General features: G+C 36.6%; 1 protein-coding gene across 2 annotated transcripts; it reads left to right on the top strand.

Annotated features, from left to right (window-relative positions):
* The first annotated feature begins 897 nt into the window (after window positions 1–897).
* On the top strand, window positions 898–11,943 carry LOC121427782 (dol-P-Man:Man(5)GlcNAc(2)-PP-Dol alpha-1,3-mannosyltransferase-like). 2 transcript variants are annotated; one of them, XM_041624343.1, is made up of 9 exons: window positions 898–916; window positions 3,085–3,184; window positions 4,651–4,798; window positions 5,411–5,571; window positions 7,105–7,225; window positions 8,148–8,353; window positions 9,514–9,584; window positions 10,700–10,835; window positions 11,560–11,943. In XM_041624343.1, the coding sequence occupies exons 2-9, from the start codon at window positions 3,111–3,113 to the stop codon at window positions 11,735–11,737; spliced, it is 1,095 nt and encodes a 364-aa protein (XP_041480277.1). In that variant the 5' UTR covers window positions 898–916; window positions 3,085–3,110; the 3' UTR covers window positions 11,738–11,943. The 2 variants fall into 2 exon arrangements, with proteins under 2 accessions (XP_041480277.1, XP_041480276.1); XM_041624342.1 differs by lacking the exon at window positions 898–916 and adding an exon at window positions 1,012–1,275.
* The last annotated feature ends 426 nt before the right edge of the window (window positions 11,944–12,369 follow it).

The raw sequence follows: 12,369 nt of genomic DNA, 5'->3' as shown, positions 1-12,369 counted from the left end.
TTTTTCTCCCCTCTATTCCTCTCCTTTTTATTTCAATTCTTTCTTTTCTTCCATTATGTTTTCATTCCTTCCTCACTTCATTCTTCCTCCCTCCTTTCTTTCATTCTTTATTTTATTTTTCCTTCTAATTCTGGGCCTTATTCTTTCTCTCCCTCCCTCCAGTAATTCCTTACTTCCCTCCTACCTTACTGTTTTCCTTCTTTCTTTGTTTGTTTCTTTCTTTCAAAGAATGAAGGAAACATTTTTCTTTCCTTCATTCTTTCTTTCCTCCTCCTTTTTCTTACTTTATTTTCTCTCCTTTATTTTGTCTTTCACACAAGTCTTCTTCCATTCCTTTCTTTTTTCTCTCTGTCTGTATTCAATTCAAAGGATGACGGAAACTTTTTTCTCTTTTTTATTCTTTCTTTCATCCTTTTATTCTAACATTCTTTTTCCCCTTCATTTTCCCCTTAATTTTTTCTTTCTTCTCAATCCATCTGTTTTCTTTCGTCTCTTCTTTCTTTCCTTCATTCTTTTGTTCACCCTTCCTTCCAATTCTTTATAATTTTTCAAAGATGTTAATAGCCTTCTTTGTTGATCTTTTTTGTTGATTGTCCCGTATTTCATTTTGTAAAATCTGGTCACCCGGGGGGGGGGGGGCGCCGGGGGGAGTGCCCCACGTTGTTACGCTACTGTCATCAACCGTCTCATTTCATTTCACTGAGTTGTGCATAAGTTATTTTTTTGCAAAGTTAATCAAAACTTTAAAAAGTCAAAACTTTTTCCTTTTACATCCGATTTTTGTGAAGTTTTCAGCGTATAGTTTCTTTATTGATCAAATCAACCGTTCTTGGACTTCCGTGACCTTTATAGGTCCTATCGGAAGGGCCGAGGCTAAATTGTGGCCTCTGACTTCGAACCACTCACTTAAGTTCAGGTAAATTTTTCGGATTATGTCATTTTTTAAAAGGAAAGTCAGGAAATTTCTGATTTTTTTTATTTTCAGGGAGCAAAATATGACATAAGCCTACTATTTTGGGTCGAATTGCGATTGTCTGCCAAAGCTGCCCGAATTGTGTTTGGTCGAGTTACACGGTGCCACGTACGTGTAACGGTATAGAAGTCAATTCAAGATGCCTCCTCGATCTCAAAACCAACAAAGTCAACCATCCCGCAGTGGATATGATATTCCTATCAAGACTCTTCTTTTCGACAGGAAGTATCTGTGGTTTTCTGCTACTGTGTTTTTCATCTCAGAGATATTTGTGAACGTTACTGTGATCGAAAAAGTGAAGTGTAAGTTCCAGAGTATTTGTTCCACTTTCGTTCAGTCCCATTCATTGAAAATTTTGTTTCGAAAATGAATATTAGCAGTAGAGGCGCTGGTCAGAAAATTGGGATCGTCCCAGTTTACAGGGACTGTCTCAGTTTTTAAGGATTTCTTCACACAAGAAATCTAGGAATGTTCATTCACCTGTTGAGTGCCGACACCAATCAAGAGTGCTAGTCAAAATTGTAAGTCAATGCATTACATGACATATCGAGATTATCGGGTTTCATAACAAGATTATTGGAAGACGGCAAGTCATAATATTAATAAACGGTGAACTGGGGGGAATTGAGGTCACTGAATCTATTTTTAGCACTCTCAATTCCCCTAATTGCTGTCTTTGCCCCGTAGGGAGAAGTGAAGAAAAAACGTCCCCATAAACAAGGACAGTCTCAATTTATCAAGACATAATTTGTCTTGGTTTATAATTTATTATAAGGATATCCTTGTTTTCTGGGACAATCCCAATTTTTGAACCAGCGCCTCTACTGATTAGGGTAGACTCTACATTACGTCAACGAGTACGGCACAATCTTCACACAAACTGCCAAAAGTTCTCAGCAGGGTGACCAGATTTTACAAAATGAAATATGGGACAAAGCACAATGTGGATGTGGATCAACCAAGCCTGTTTGACAGAGCTGGGTCTTAATAAAAAATCAACGAAGAAGTCTACACAATAATATGTTACTGTTTTTAATAACAAATAGGCTTGTAAAACAATTATAAAGAAAAGGAATGAAAGAACGAAAGAGAGAAAGAAAAATATGAATTGAGAGGAAAGAAAGTAAAAATGAAGTCTAAAGAAAAAATGAAAGAAAGTTCGAATAAAAGAATGAAAGAAAGAATAAATTGAAAGATAAAAAGTTTCTATCCTTTAAAATTAGTAAAGAAAAACAGAAAGGAAGGGAAGATGAACGAATGTGTGAAAGAAAAAAACAAAGGAAAGAAAGTAAAAAAAATAAGTAAGAAAAAAGGAATAATGAAGGAAATAAAATGTTTTCCTTCATTCTTTGAAAGGAGCAAAGAAAGAAAGAAGAAAAACAGGAAGGGAAAGAAAGAATAAGGGAAAAGATTTAGAACGAAAATAAAGAATGAAAGAAAGGATGATATAGAGGGAGGAAGGAGAGAATGAAAAGAAAGAATGAATGAAGGGGGAGAGAATGAAAAAGAGGAGAGAAAGTATGAAAATAAAATAAAGGAATGGAGAAGGAAGTAAAGAAAAGTTTAAGGAAAGAAATAATGGAGGAATAAAAAAGGAAATTTTAAAAAGAAGGAAAGTAAGAGAAAGAAGGAAATAAAGAAAAAGTGAACAGAAAGAGAGGAAGGATCAGGAAAGAAAGCTAGGAATAAAGATATGGAATAAAGATAGATGGAACAAAATTGGATGAAATTTTCAGCATTGTGCTTGTCTGATTTTTCTCTATTGATTCAAATCAACATTTTTCTGAGGTGGACTTGACCTTTAATCATATGCCCACGGTCATTGTATTTCTTTTGAACTTGAAGGTCGAGTCGACTTGACCTTCTTGAAGGGGAAGTTGACCCTAGCAAAAAGTTGCATACATAATACAAACTAATTATTAGTAACGTTTTTAGGAAATTGATATTAAAATTTGTGTTTTTTTATTTGTGACATCATATGAGAGTATTTTTCCATGCATCACAAATAAAAAAAATGAATGAAATGTGATTTTCTCAGAAAAATGAAAATGGGTTTTATTGTACCTTCAGTATACAACAGGCAAATAATTTCATTCCCTCTTTTCCTACAGATACCGAGATTGACTGGAAGGCTTATATGCAGGAAGTAGAGGGAGTTATCAATGGCACTTATGACTATATGCAACTCAAGGGTGACACAGGACCTCTGGTGTAAGTTGTGTTTGTAAAGCATAACATCTATTGCAATACATGTAAAGGTCACCGCACACCTTACGACCCTATTGGTCGGCGACTGGGTGAGGGGAGATGTGACCGTCACAGCTCTTGTCAACTTGAGCGTTGCAGACCAGTCAGAGACAAGTCACAAGGAAAATCGGAAGTATTTGACACGTCGAATCCTTATGAATGGATCGCAAGCTCAATCCAACCTCCAGCCAATCAGACAGCAGAGTTGCATAACGCATATTATGATAAACAACGCTCATACGCAGTAGTAAGCGCAATTTCTCAGATGCTATGCCAAAAAGCAAAAAGCGCATGCGTGAGTCGCAGATCGGATCGCAAGGTGTGCGGTTTCGAGGCTTATGATTGCCTTGCGATTCATCTCCCCTCACTCAGTCGCAAGCCAGTCGGCGACCAGTCGGGTCGTAAGGTGTGCGGTGGCCTTTAGGGATATCCACACCAGGCGTTTGTAAAGCATAAGATCTATTGCAATAAATGTACGGGATATCCACACCAGGCATTCGTACATCATCCAGATCCAGAATACCTTCAACATTTATGTCTGTCTGTATCTGTATCGTTCAGTCAGCAAAATACCAGGATTGGCACATCATGCTAACTTGAAGAGCGTGCTAAGTGTAGAGTGGCTCGAAGTGTTAATTGATATATAATTTACTTTTATGTCAGAACCCTTTTGAACCATTGTCAGAGATGAATTGACATGGTGGTGTATATCAAATCAAACCAACAAATGATTTCAAATACATGGGATGCACAAAATTGAATTAGAGGGTAATGTAACTCAGTGTCATTTCATTTCAGATTAGATTGAACTAAATTGCCCCTCAGCTTTAAGGCTGGAGGTGCAGAAAATCCAACCGGGCTAAGACTGCGCTGATTCTTTTTAACCGCACGTAGAATAGATCTTCCACTGTACATACTCATGCACAGATCTAGAAGTACGTTGACACACCAACCTGGTGGACTGTACTTTCAGGGATGATGACGATAATTGTGGAAATTATGTTATGTGTATGATAAACAAAAATATAGGTGATAAGAATATGATTCCTATTAATGGCAAATAATTGTATTACAAGACCTGGCTAATTTATGGATTTCCAATCAAGTACCGGTATCTTCAAAATATTTTCTCACAAAATCTATTCCCCCTATCCTGTGGATAAGTCTTCTGACTTTGAAACAGAGGGTTGTGGGTTCGAGTCCCAGCCATGGCGTAATTTACTTCACCAAGAAATGTATCCACATTGTGCTGCACTCAACCCAGGTGAGGTAAATGGGTACCCGGTAGGATTAATTCCTTGAATGCATGAGCGCTGAAAGGCAGCTCGAGCTAAAGCAGGGGTAATAATTATAATAATAACAATGCGCCTCGGAATAGAATATTTCTAGATTGATGGCACTATATAAATGCCTATTATTATTATTATTAGGTACCCAGCTGGATTTGTGTATATCTTCATGGCACTGTACCATGCTACCGATGCAGGAACCAACATCAAGCTTGCACAATATATATTTATGGGCTTATACCTGATGAATCTCATCATGGTTTTCAAGATCTACATGAGAACAAAAAAGGTTTGTCCAATTTCATTTATTTGTTTACCAACCAACTAATTAACTGACTCGCTGATCGACTTAATTACCTTCTAACTACTTAAGTATATAATCAACTACTAATTAAACAACCAATTTTACAAACTATCTACCTAACTGACTGACTAACTAACTAACTGATTAAGTAATTAACTGATTAACCAACTAATTAACTAACTAACTAAAGATGAACGAACATTCGTACGAACGAATGTATGTACGTACGTACGTACGAACGAACTAACTATTTTACTAATTGACTAATTATCTAACTAACCAACCAACTAGCTAACTAACTTACCTACTAACTTACTAAGTATTTAATCAAATAACTCTCTTAACTTATAGATATTTACTAAATGATAACTATATAATTAACTAACTAAATATGTAAGTATGGAAGTAAGTAAGTAAGTAAGTAATGAACTAATAGTCAACTATGAACTAAGCTCTAACTATCGACTAATTAACCCATTTGTATTCAATCTCCATCAACATATATTGTCTTTATAATAGCAGCAGTTAAGTTTTGATAATTTTATGATTAGGTAACTTCCAATACTTGATATGCCTTCGCTTTATATCCTATTACAGATTCCACCATATGTGTTTTTCTTCATGTGTTGTGCATCGTATCGAGTGCATTCCATCTACGTGCTACGTCTTTTCAATGATCCAGTCGCTATGTACTTCCTTTACGTGGCCATCTGTTTGTTCATGGATAAACGCTGGACTGTAGGGTGCTTCTTCTTCAGGTTTGTATCTGATCTGGGTCTTGAATTTAAAAGTCAAGTTCACCCCAGAAAATTGTTGATTTGAATCGATAGAGAAAAATCAAACAAACATAACACTGCAAATTTCATCGAAATCGGTTGTAAAATAAGAAAGTTATGACATTTTTAAGTTTTGCTTATTTTTCACAAAACAGTTAAATGCACAACTCGGCGATATGCAAATGAGAGAGTCGATGATGTCCATCACTCACTATTTCTTTTGTTTTTTATTGTTTGAATAATACAATATTTCAATTTTTACGAATTTGACATAACGACCAACTAAACTTAAACATAAACTGTTAAAATAATGGTAATTCCACATCTTCATGGAGAAACTTTGTTTCACTTGACAAGGAGGAGAAAATTAGAATATTTAATATTTCATGTAATAAAATACTAAAATAGTGAGTGGGTGACGTCATCAGTCTGCCAATTTGCATACTGACCAGGATGTGCATATAACTGTTTTGTGAAATTAAGCAAAACTTTAAAATGTCATAACTTTCTTATACATCCGATTTTGATGAATTTTGTTTTGCTTGTTTGATTTTTCTCCTTTTTTCAAATCAACTTTTTGTGGGGTAGACTTGTCCTTTAAACACAAGGCTTAATGACTACCAATACAATTTATTTTTAGGATTGATTGTGCGTTGTAAGTCACTGTAATCAATCATAAACATTTAATCTGTGATTGATTGCTAATGTCCACCCAAACAAGTTTATTCTGATGAATAGAGAAAAAGTACAACAATAATAATCTCACCAAGATAACATGTAAGCTAAGAAACTGAGCTGACTTTATCGAGAAATTTTGAGATACAAAATGTAATCAGTACACTCATATTATGACTCTCCTTTTAACTCTAAATTGATGCATTTTTCTTCTGATTTGCCCCTTTAATATCTTGTAACATGAAGTTTTCTTCTCAAGATAAACAAAAATAGTTGTATTAAACTCTGATTTTATGCAAGTCTGTCAAAACCAAGGTTAATTGTCACTATGTCCCTAAAAAAACTGGCACAGTAACATTAACTCAACTCTGTGACACCTCCAGCGAATGTGAGACAGTGTATCATAATTGCTTTGAAAAAAACCCGACAGCGTGCTCAAATTTGATGCGGTCTGGCGTCCTTTGGCAAGGCGTTAATCCACACTTTGCCACTCTCGACCCAGGTGCTAACTGGGTAGGATGTGAAAGTCTTTGTAGCTTGTCCAGTACTGTGTGCACCTCACAGGCGACTGACTGGAATACTCCCCAGGGAGTGAAGGATGTGCTCACATTTTGTGGGGGAATGACTGATTGAATCCGATTACCGACTTAGACATGTCTTTCTGATGTATTAAGGGCTATATAAAAGCGGATTATTATTATTATTATGCTAACATAATGTCTTCTAGGATTTTCTGGCACATATTTCTAATATATACATACAGTCACCTAGGTGGTCAATGGATTGGATTCTATATGAGCTCATTTTGAAATCATTACCATTTATCTTTAATATTCACAGTATAGCAGTAAGCATCAAGATGAACATTCTTCTGTTTGCTCCTGCTCTTCTTATCCTACTCCTGACACAGTTTGGTTTCTGGTGGACTATACCACGGCTTGCTGTCTGTGCTCTTGTCCAGGTAACACACACAAAAGAACATCAATCTGTGTGTCTGTAATAAAGGAAATAATCTACAGTGTAAAACAAATGACCTTATATCTGTTTGTTTGAAATAAAGCAAATAATCTACAGTGTGAAATAAAAGACCTTAGATCTGTCTGTAATAAAGCAAATAATCTACAGTGTAAAACAAAGGAACTATTCTGAGATCTGTTTGTCTGTAATAAAGCAAATAGGACACATTGTTTCTTTAGGGCCATACCCAGGCTTGCTGTTTGTGCTCTTGTCCAGGTAACATAGAAAAACTCAGATCTGTGTGTCTGTTATAAAGCAAATAATGTACATCCCTTGTCCCTTATGTGTTTGTCTGAAATAAAGCAAATAATCTACAGTGTGAGATAGAAAACCTTAGATCTGTCTGTAATAAAGCAAATAATCTACAGTGTAAAACAAAGGAACTATTCTGAGATCTGTTTGTAATAAAGCAAATAGGCGATACAGTTTCTTTAGGGCCATACCCAGGCTTGCTGTTTGTGCTCTTGTCCAGGTAACATAGAAAAACTCAGATCTGTGTGTCTGTTATAAAGCAAATAATGTACAGTGTAATACAGATAAACACCATATCTGTTATATGTAATAAAGCAAGCAATGTACAGCTTTTACTGAACCTTAACCAGGCTTGCTGTCTGTGCCTTTGTCCAATTAGCACAGGAAACCTTAGATTTGTTTGTATTGAAAGAAATCATATCCATTGTATCTGTTATTGATTACGTGTCTTTTTGGCAACTTTTGTCCAGCACATTGAGGTCTTTGAGCACCCACCATCTCTGTAGTGTGCATATCATGCCTTTGAAGTTGATGCCAATGAGTAGTGCATCTATAGCTTCATAACCTCTTGCCATACATGAGCCTTAAGTCACATTCCTGCATTATCTTCATAGCTTGGCCTTGCTTGGCCCTTCTTACAAGCCAACCCCGAAGGTTATATCCTACGGTCATTTGAGATAAGCCGCCAGTTCTTCTACAAGTGGACGGTCAACTGGAGGCTTATTCCTGAAGAGCTCTTCTTAAATCGTCATTTCCAGTTGGGTCTTCTTGCTCTTCACCTTCTTGTCCTGTTTCTCTTTGCTGTCCATCGTTGGAACAGGTGAGATACATTCAGGTCCTTGGACCGTAAGACAACAAAAATCACCTAAACCCAAAACTTCTTTTGCCGTAACAAAAAACGTCCAGAATTACAATTATCCCAAAGTCACAAAAAAAGGTTTAAATTAGGATGGGCTACAAATCCATATACCGGATACTAGGTATGCAGATTTTGTGCCTGTGCATATTCCAGCATGTACAATGATGAATTCTTGAATATGAGGAGTCCGCATAGTCCATGGTTATGTGCTGTTTGTAGTTTAAACCTCTTTAGTAAATTTGGACCATGGAGTTTGCTTTAGGAACTTTCTATTCATTTTATACTTCTGTACTTCTATGATTAACTCATTGAGTGCTTCGTGCATGCTACGTATCCAACTATAACATGCCACACCCGTGCTCGCACGCCTACTATTTATTGCTTTGTGCTTGCATTGTTTCCTACCCTCGCCTGCTTCGTGCATGACTGCGCACATTCGGAATTACAATCATTGTTACGCCGTTTTGCATTGTATTGCGCATCGCATGCACGCCCTAATTAGCAGTATTGTCTTCAGTGCGAACTCTGCTTTCTGACACATCAACTTACGCGGTTTACATTCGAATTTTTCGAGTATTTCTACATTTTTTACAAGATATGGCTCCGCCTCTGAGAGGGAAGAGACCTAGGTTTTTGATCCATACAAAACACTCCACAAAATGGAACTACTTGATAAAACTCATATTTTAGCGGTAAAGATAATAACCAATCCATAAAATGAGGACACCATTATAAGAGGTATGAAATTTCCTACAACTTTACTACACAATATTTTGTGGATAAACTAATCGTTAGTTACAAGCAATTGTAATCATGACTATTGAAAGGAGTGAATACGACTCGCGATCCCCAAATCAATGTGGCACAGGGGGGTTTTGTGGCTGGCACAGGGGATTAGCATCGGATTAGCACTGTGGCATTGGGTTAGTAGTGTGCGTGGCATGTTAAGAGTTAAGACCATCAAATTTTTTAATCATTGTTTGAAAGTCTTTCACTTTGAATTCAATCAATGTTTATATATCTCGGATATTTTTCAAAAGCGGAACCGGAATTTGGTTTTGGTGCGTGACATTTTATTTATATGTCTTTATCTCACCTTCTTATTTTGTTTTTATTCACAGGAGAAATGGAGGCATCTTTGCTCTTCTCAAAGCCCCAACATTGCCAGAGAAGAGTGTATTGAATGAAAATTATATCCTTTATCAAAATCACTATCATATTTAAATGTTTGCTATGAATTGTAGATTAAAATGTGACTCTCCTAAAAATCCACTATAAGTTCTCTTGCAAAGTTTTCTGTAATCATCCAACATAGAGGCCGTTCTCATTACGCTTTCTAATACTGGAAGTCGATTCAGGAAACCAGTTTGGAAGATTGCTTTGCTAGCATTCCCACTTGATAATACGAAAGTGGTTTTCTAAATCACTTTACGTAAAGTGCTCTTGTTGCTATGGAAACACTCTCAGAGGGATGACACGTTTCGCGCGAAATCAGAAACCGCAGCATAGGCATTCTGCAGAGTAGCGCGCTCAAAATGTGCGAAGATTGCTTAAAACCTGTTTAACGAGGCAAAACCATCTTGAAAACTACATCGTGAGGTGGTTTTCCAAACTGGTTTGGAAGATCGCTTCCAAGACCGCTTCCACCATTCTCACTACGTGTTAAACCAGTTTCCACTGAACTAGTTTCCAGTAAACTAGTTTTTGGAATGTAGTGAGCCTCATAGTAATTTGTTCTCCAAAAATCAGAATGAGGAAAATAAACCCCATTGCATAAAACTTACCATTATCGTATCTTTGCCGTCCAATGGTAACTACCATGGTAACGATGATCAACAGCCAATCAGAATCAAGAATTCCAAGCAAGTTCCCATTGGATGGCAAAGTTACCATAATAGTTACTTTCATGCAACAGGGCCCTGAATGAATAATTATTCATCTCCATTCTGTCAACATTTGAATTTGTTGAGTTAAAACCGGTAAGGTCAAAAACGAGACACAATAAGGATTTATTTGGTGCTGTTTTTTTCAAACTGCTGGAAGTTTAACCCAACTTGCATGGTGTACAGGTGCTATGCTTGAGTATGCTCAAACTTCAAATCTCATATTTGCTTACTCTGAAATTCTTCTACAATAAATCAAGAGCTTGCATGTAATGGTTACTGTTGATAGATTTTGACAGGTTTTAAGTTGTTTAAAAGCTGAAGAATAGGATCATCTTTTGAACTCCATAAACATCTAAACAAATTTGGGGCCAAATATCAGTTTAGAAATGATTCCTTGCAATTCTCCTTGACTCCACGGTACATATTGTAGCTACCCTCTTCACATCTAACTTTGTAGGAATGGCCTTTAGTCGTACCCTTCATTATCAGTTCTACGTCTGGTACTTTCATACTCTACCATACCTTTTATGGAGCACGGATTATTCTGATATGATAAGGTGAGTTTTAAAGATGGATCATTTTCATTGATGTCGTCAACATCACCATCATTGTCATCGTCATTATCATCACTTCTTCATCAATCATCGTCAAAATCATCATATAATCATTATCATCCGTCATTGTCATATTCATATTCATTATCATAATGGTTTATCATTATTGCCATCATCACCATCTTTATCATCATCATCATCAACATCACCAATCATCACCATCACCAATCATCACCATCATCAATCATCACCATCATCAATCATCACCATCATCAACATCACCATCTTCACCAATCATCATCATAATCATCATAATCATCATCATCATAACCGGGCATGGTGGCTCAGCGATAGAGTGTCCACCTCATGAACGGGAGGTCGTGGGTTCGATCCTCGGCCGAGTCATACCAAGACTTATTAAAATGGGACATTCTGCCTTCATGCTAGGCGCTCAGCATTTAGATTGGAGAAGGGTAATAATAACATGTTACGTTATGCAGGGCCCGCTGGTGGAGCAGTTTCCTAAATGAAGTGACTACCCTGGGTAAATAAAACATTATTATCATCATCATCATCATCATCACCATCATCAACATCACCATCACATCTTCACCAATCATCACCATCATCATCATAATCATCACCATCATCCTCATCACCATCATAATCGTCGTAGTCATCACCATCATCCAAATTTACATGGAAATTGTTATTTCTCCTTCTGCAGGTTATTGATTCTTGGTGTGATAGAGCTATGTTGGAACACATACCCCTCAACTCCGCTAAGCTCTGGCGCCCTCCACTTTTGTCATATGGCCATTCTAATTGGTCTGTGGCGGAGTAAGGAAGAAAGGAGGGCGGCTGCAGCTCGATCGCAGATCTCACAAGACGCCAAAGATGAATAGGTACTATCAATTTAGATTTTTTTTGTTACTTGTTATTATTGGTCATAACTTTCAACAAATTTTGATTTAAACAAATATTTGCTTGCCACAAATTGAACAATTGCCTTGATACGAACAGCATTCATCTACAGAGATCATATTTGAATTAAAATTAAATGCACGATGAATATGATGTTTGTAATCCTAGAAAATAATTTTTTTTTAAAGATAACTCCGGGGGGGAGGGCTAAGAGTTGACTTAATTTCCAATTGCAAGCAGTAGAAAAGTCGTAGCATCACATTGATCAAATCATGCTCATTGTACATTGAATATTATTCATGTATGTGCGTCGGCACTAAGCATGACTTTAAAGATAAATACCAGTTGTGGTAATGATCTCAAAATAGTTTGAACAGAATCCAATTAAATGCCCACCATAGTGTTTTTATGTATTAATACAAATTTGTGCCAAATGACTCTGGAAATTTTTTTTAAAATATCTTATGTCTAAGTGCTGAAAATGAGCAAAATAGGCACGGAATTCCATGAAATGTCTGTTTTTCCAAACAATATTAATACACTGTCCCACATATACCTTTTTGTGTTGGTGATCATCAGAATTATAGGGTTTCAGCTGAGATGTCATGATTTC

Source organism: Lytechinus variegatus, chromosome 14 (genome assembly GCF_018143015.1).
Source record: "Lytechinus variegatus isolate NC3 chromosome 14, Lvar_3.0, whole genome shotgun sequence".
In the NCBI taxonomy this organism is placed as follows: Eukaryota; Metazoa; Echinodermata; class Echinoidea; order Temnopleuroida; family Toxopneustidae; genus Lytechinus; species Lytechinus variegatus.
The sequence above is the reverse complement of the archived record's forward strand: the minus strand, read 5'-3'. Positions and strand labels throughout refer to the sequence as shown.

Coding starts and splice junctions, on each gene's coding strand:
- LOC121427782 (XM_041624342.1), top strand. CDS start 1,113: ATGCCTCCTCGATCTCAAAACCAACAAAGTCAACCATCCCGCAGTGGA. Junction 1,276..3,084: donor TGTGATCGAAAAAGTGAAGT/GTAAGTTCCAGA, acceptor CTTTTCCTACAG/ATACCGAGATTGACTGGAAG. Junction 5,572..7,104: donor GTAGGGTGCTTCTTCTTCAG/GTTTGTATCTGA, acceptor TAATATTCACAG/TATAGCAGTAAGCATCAAGA.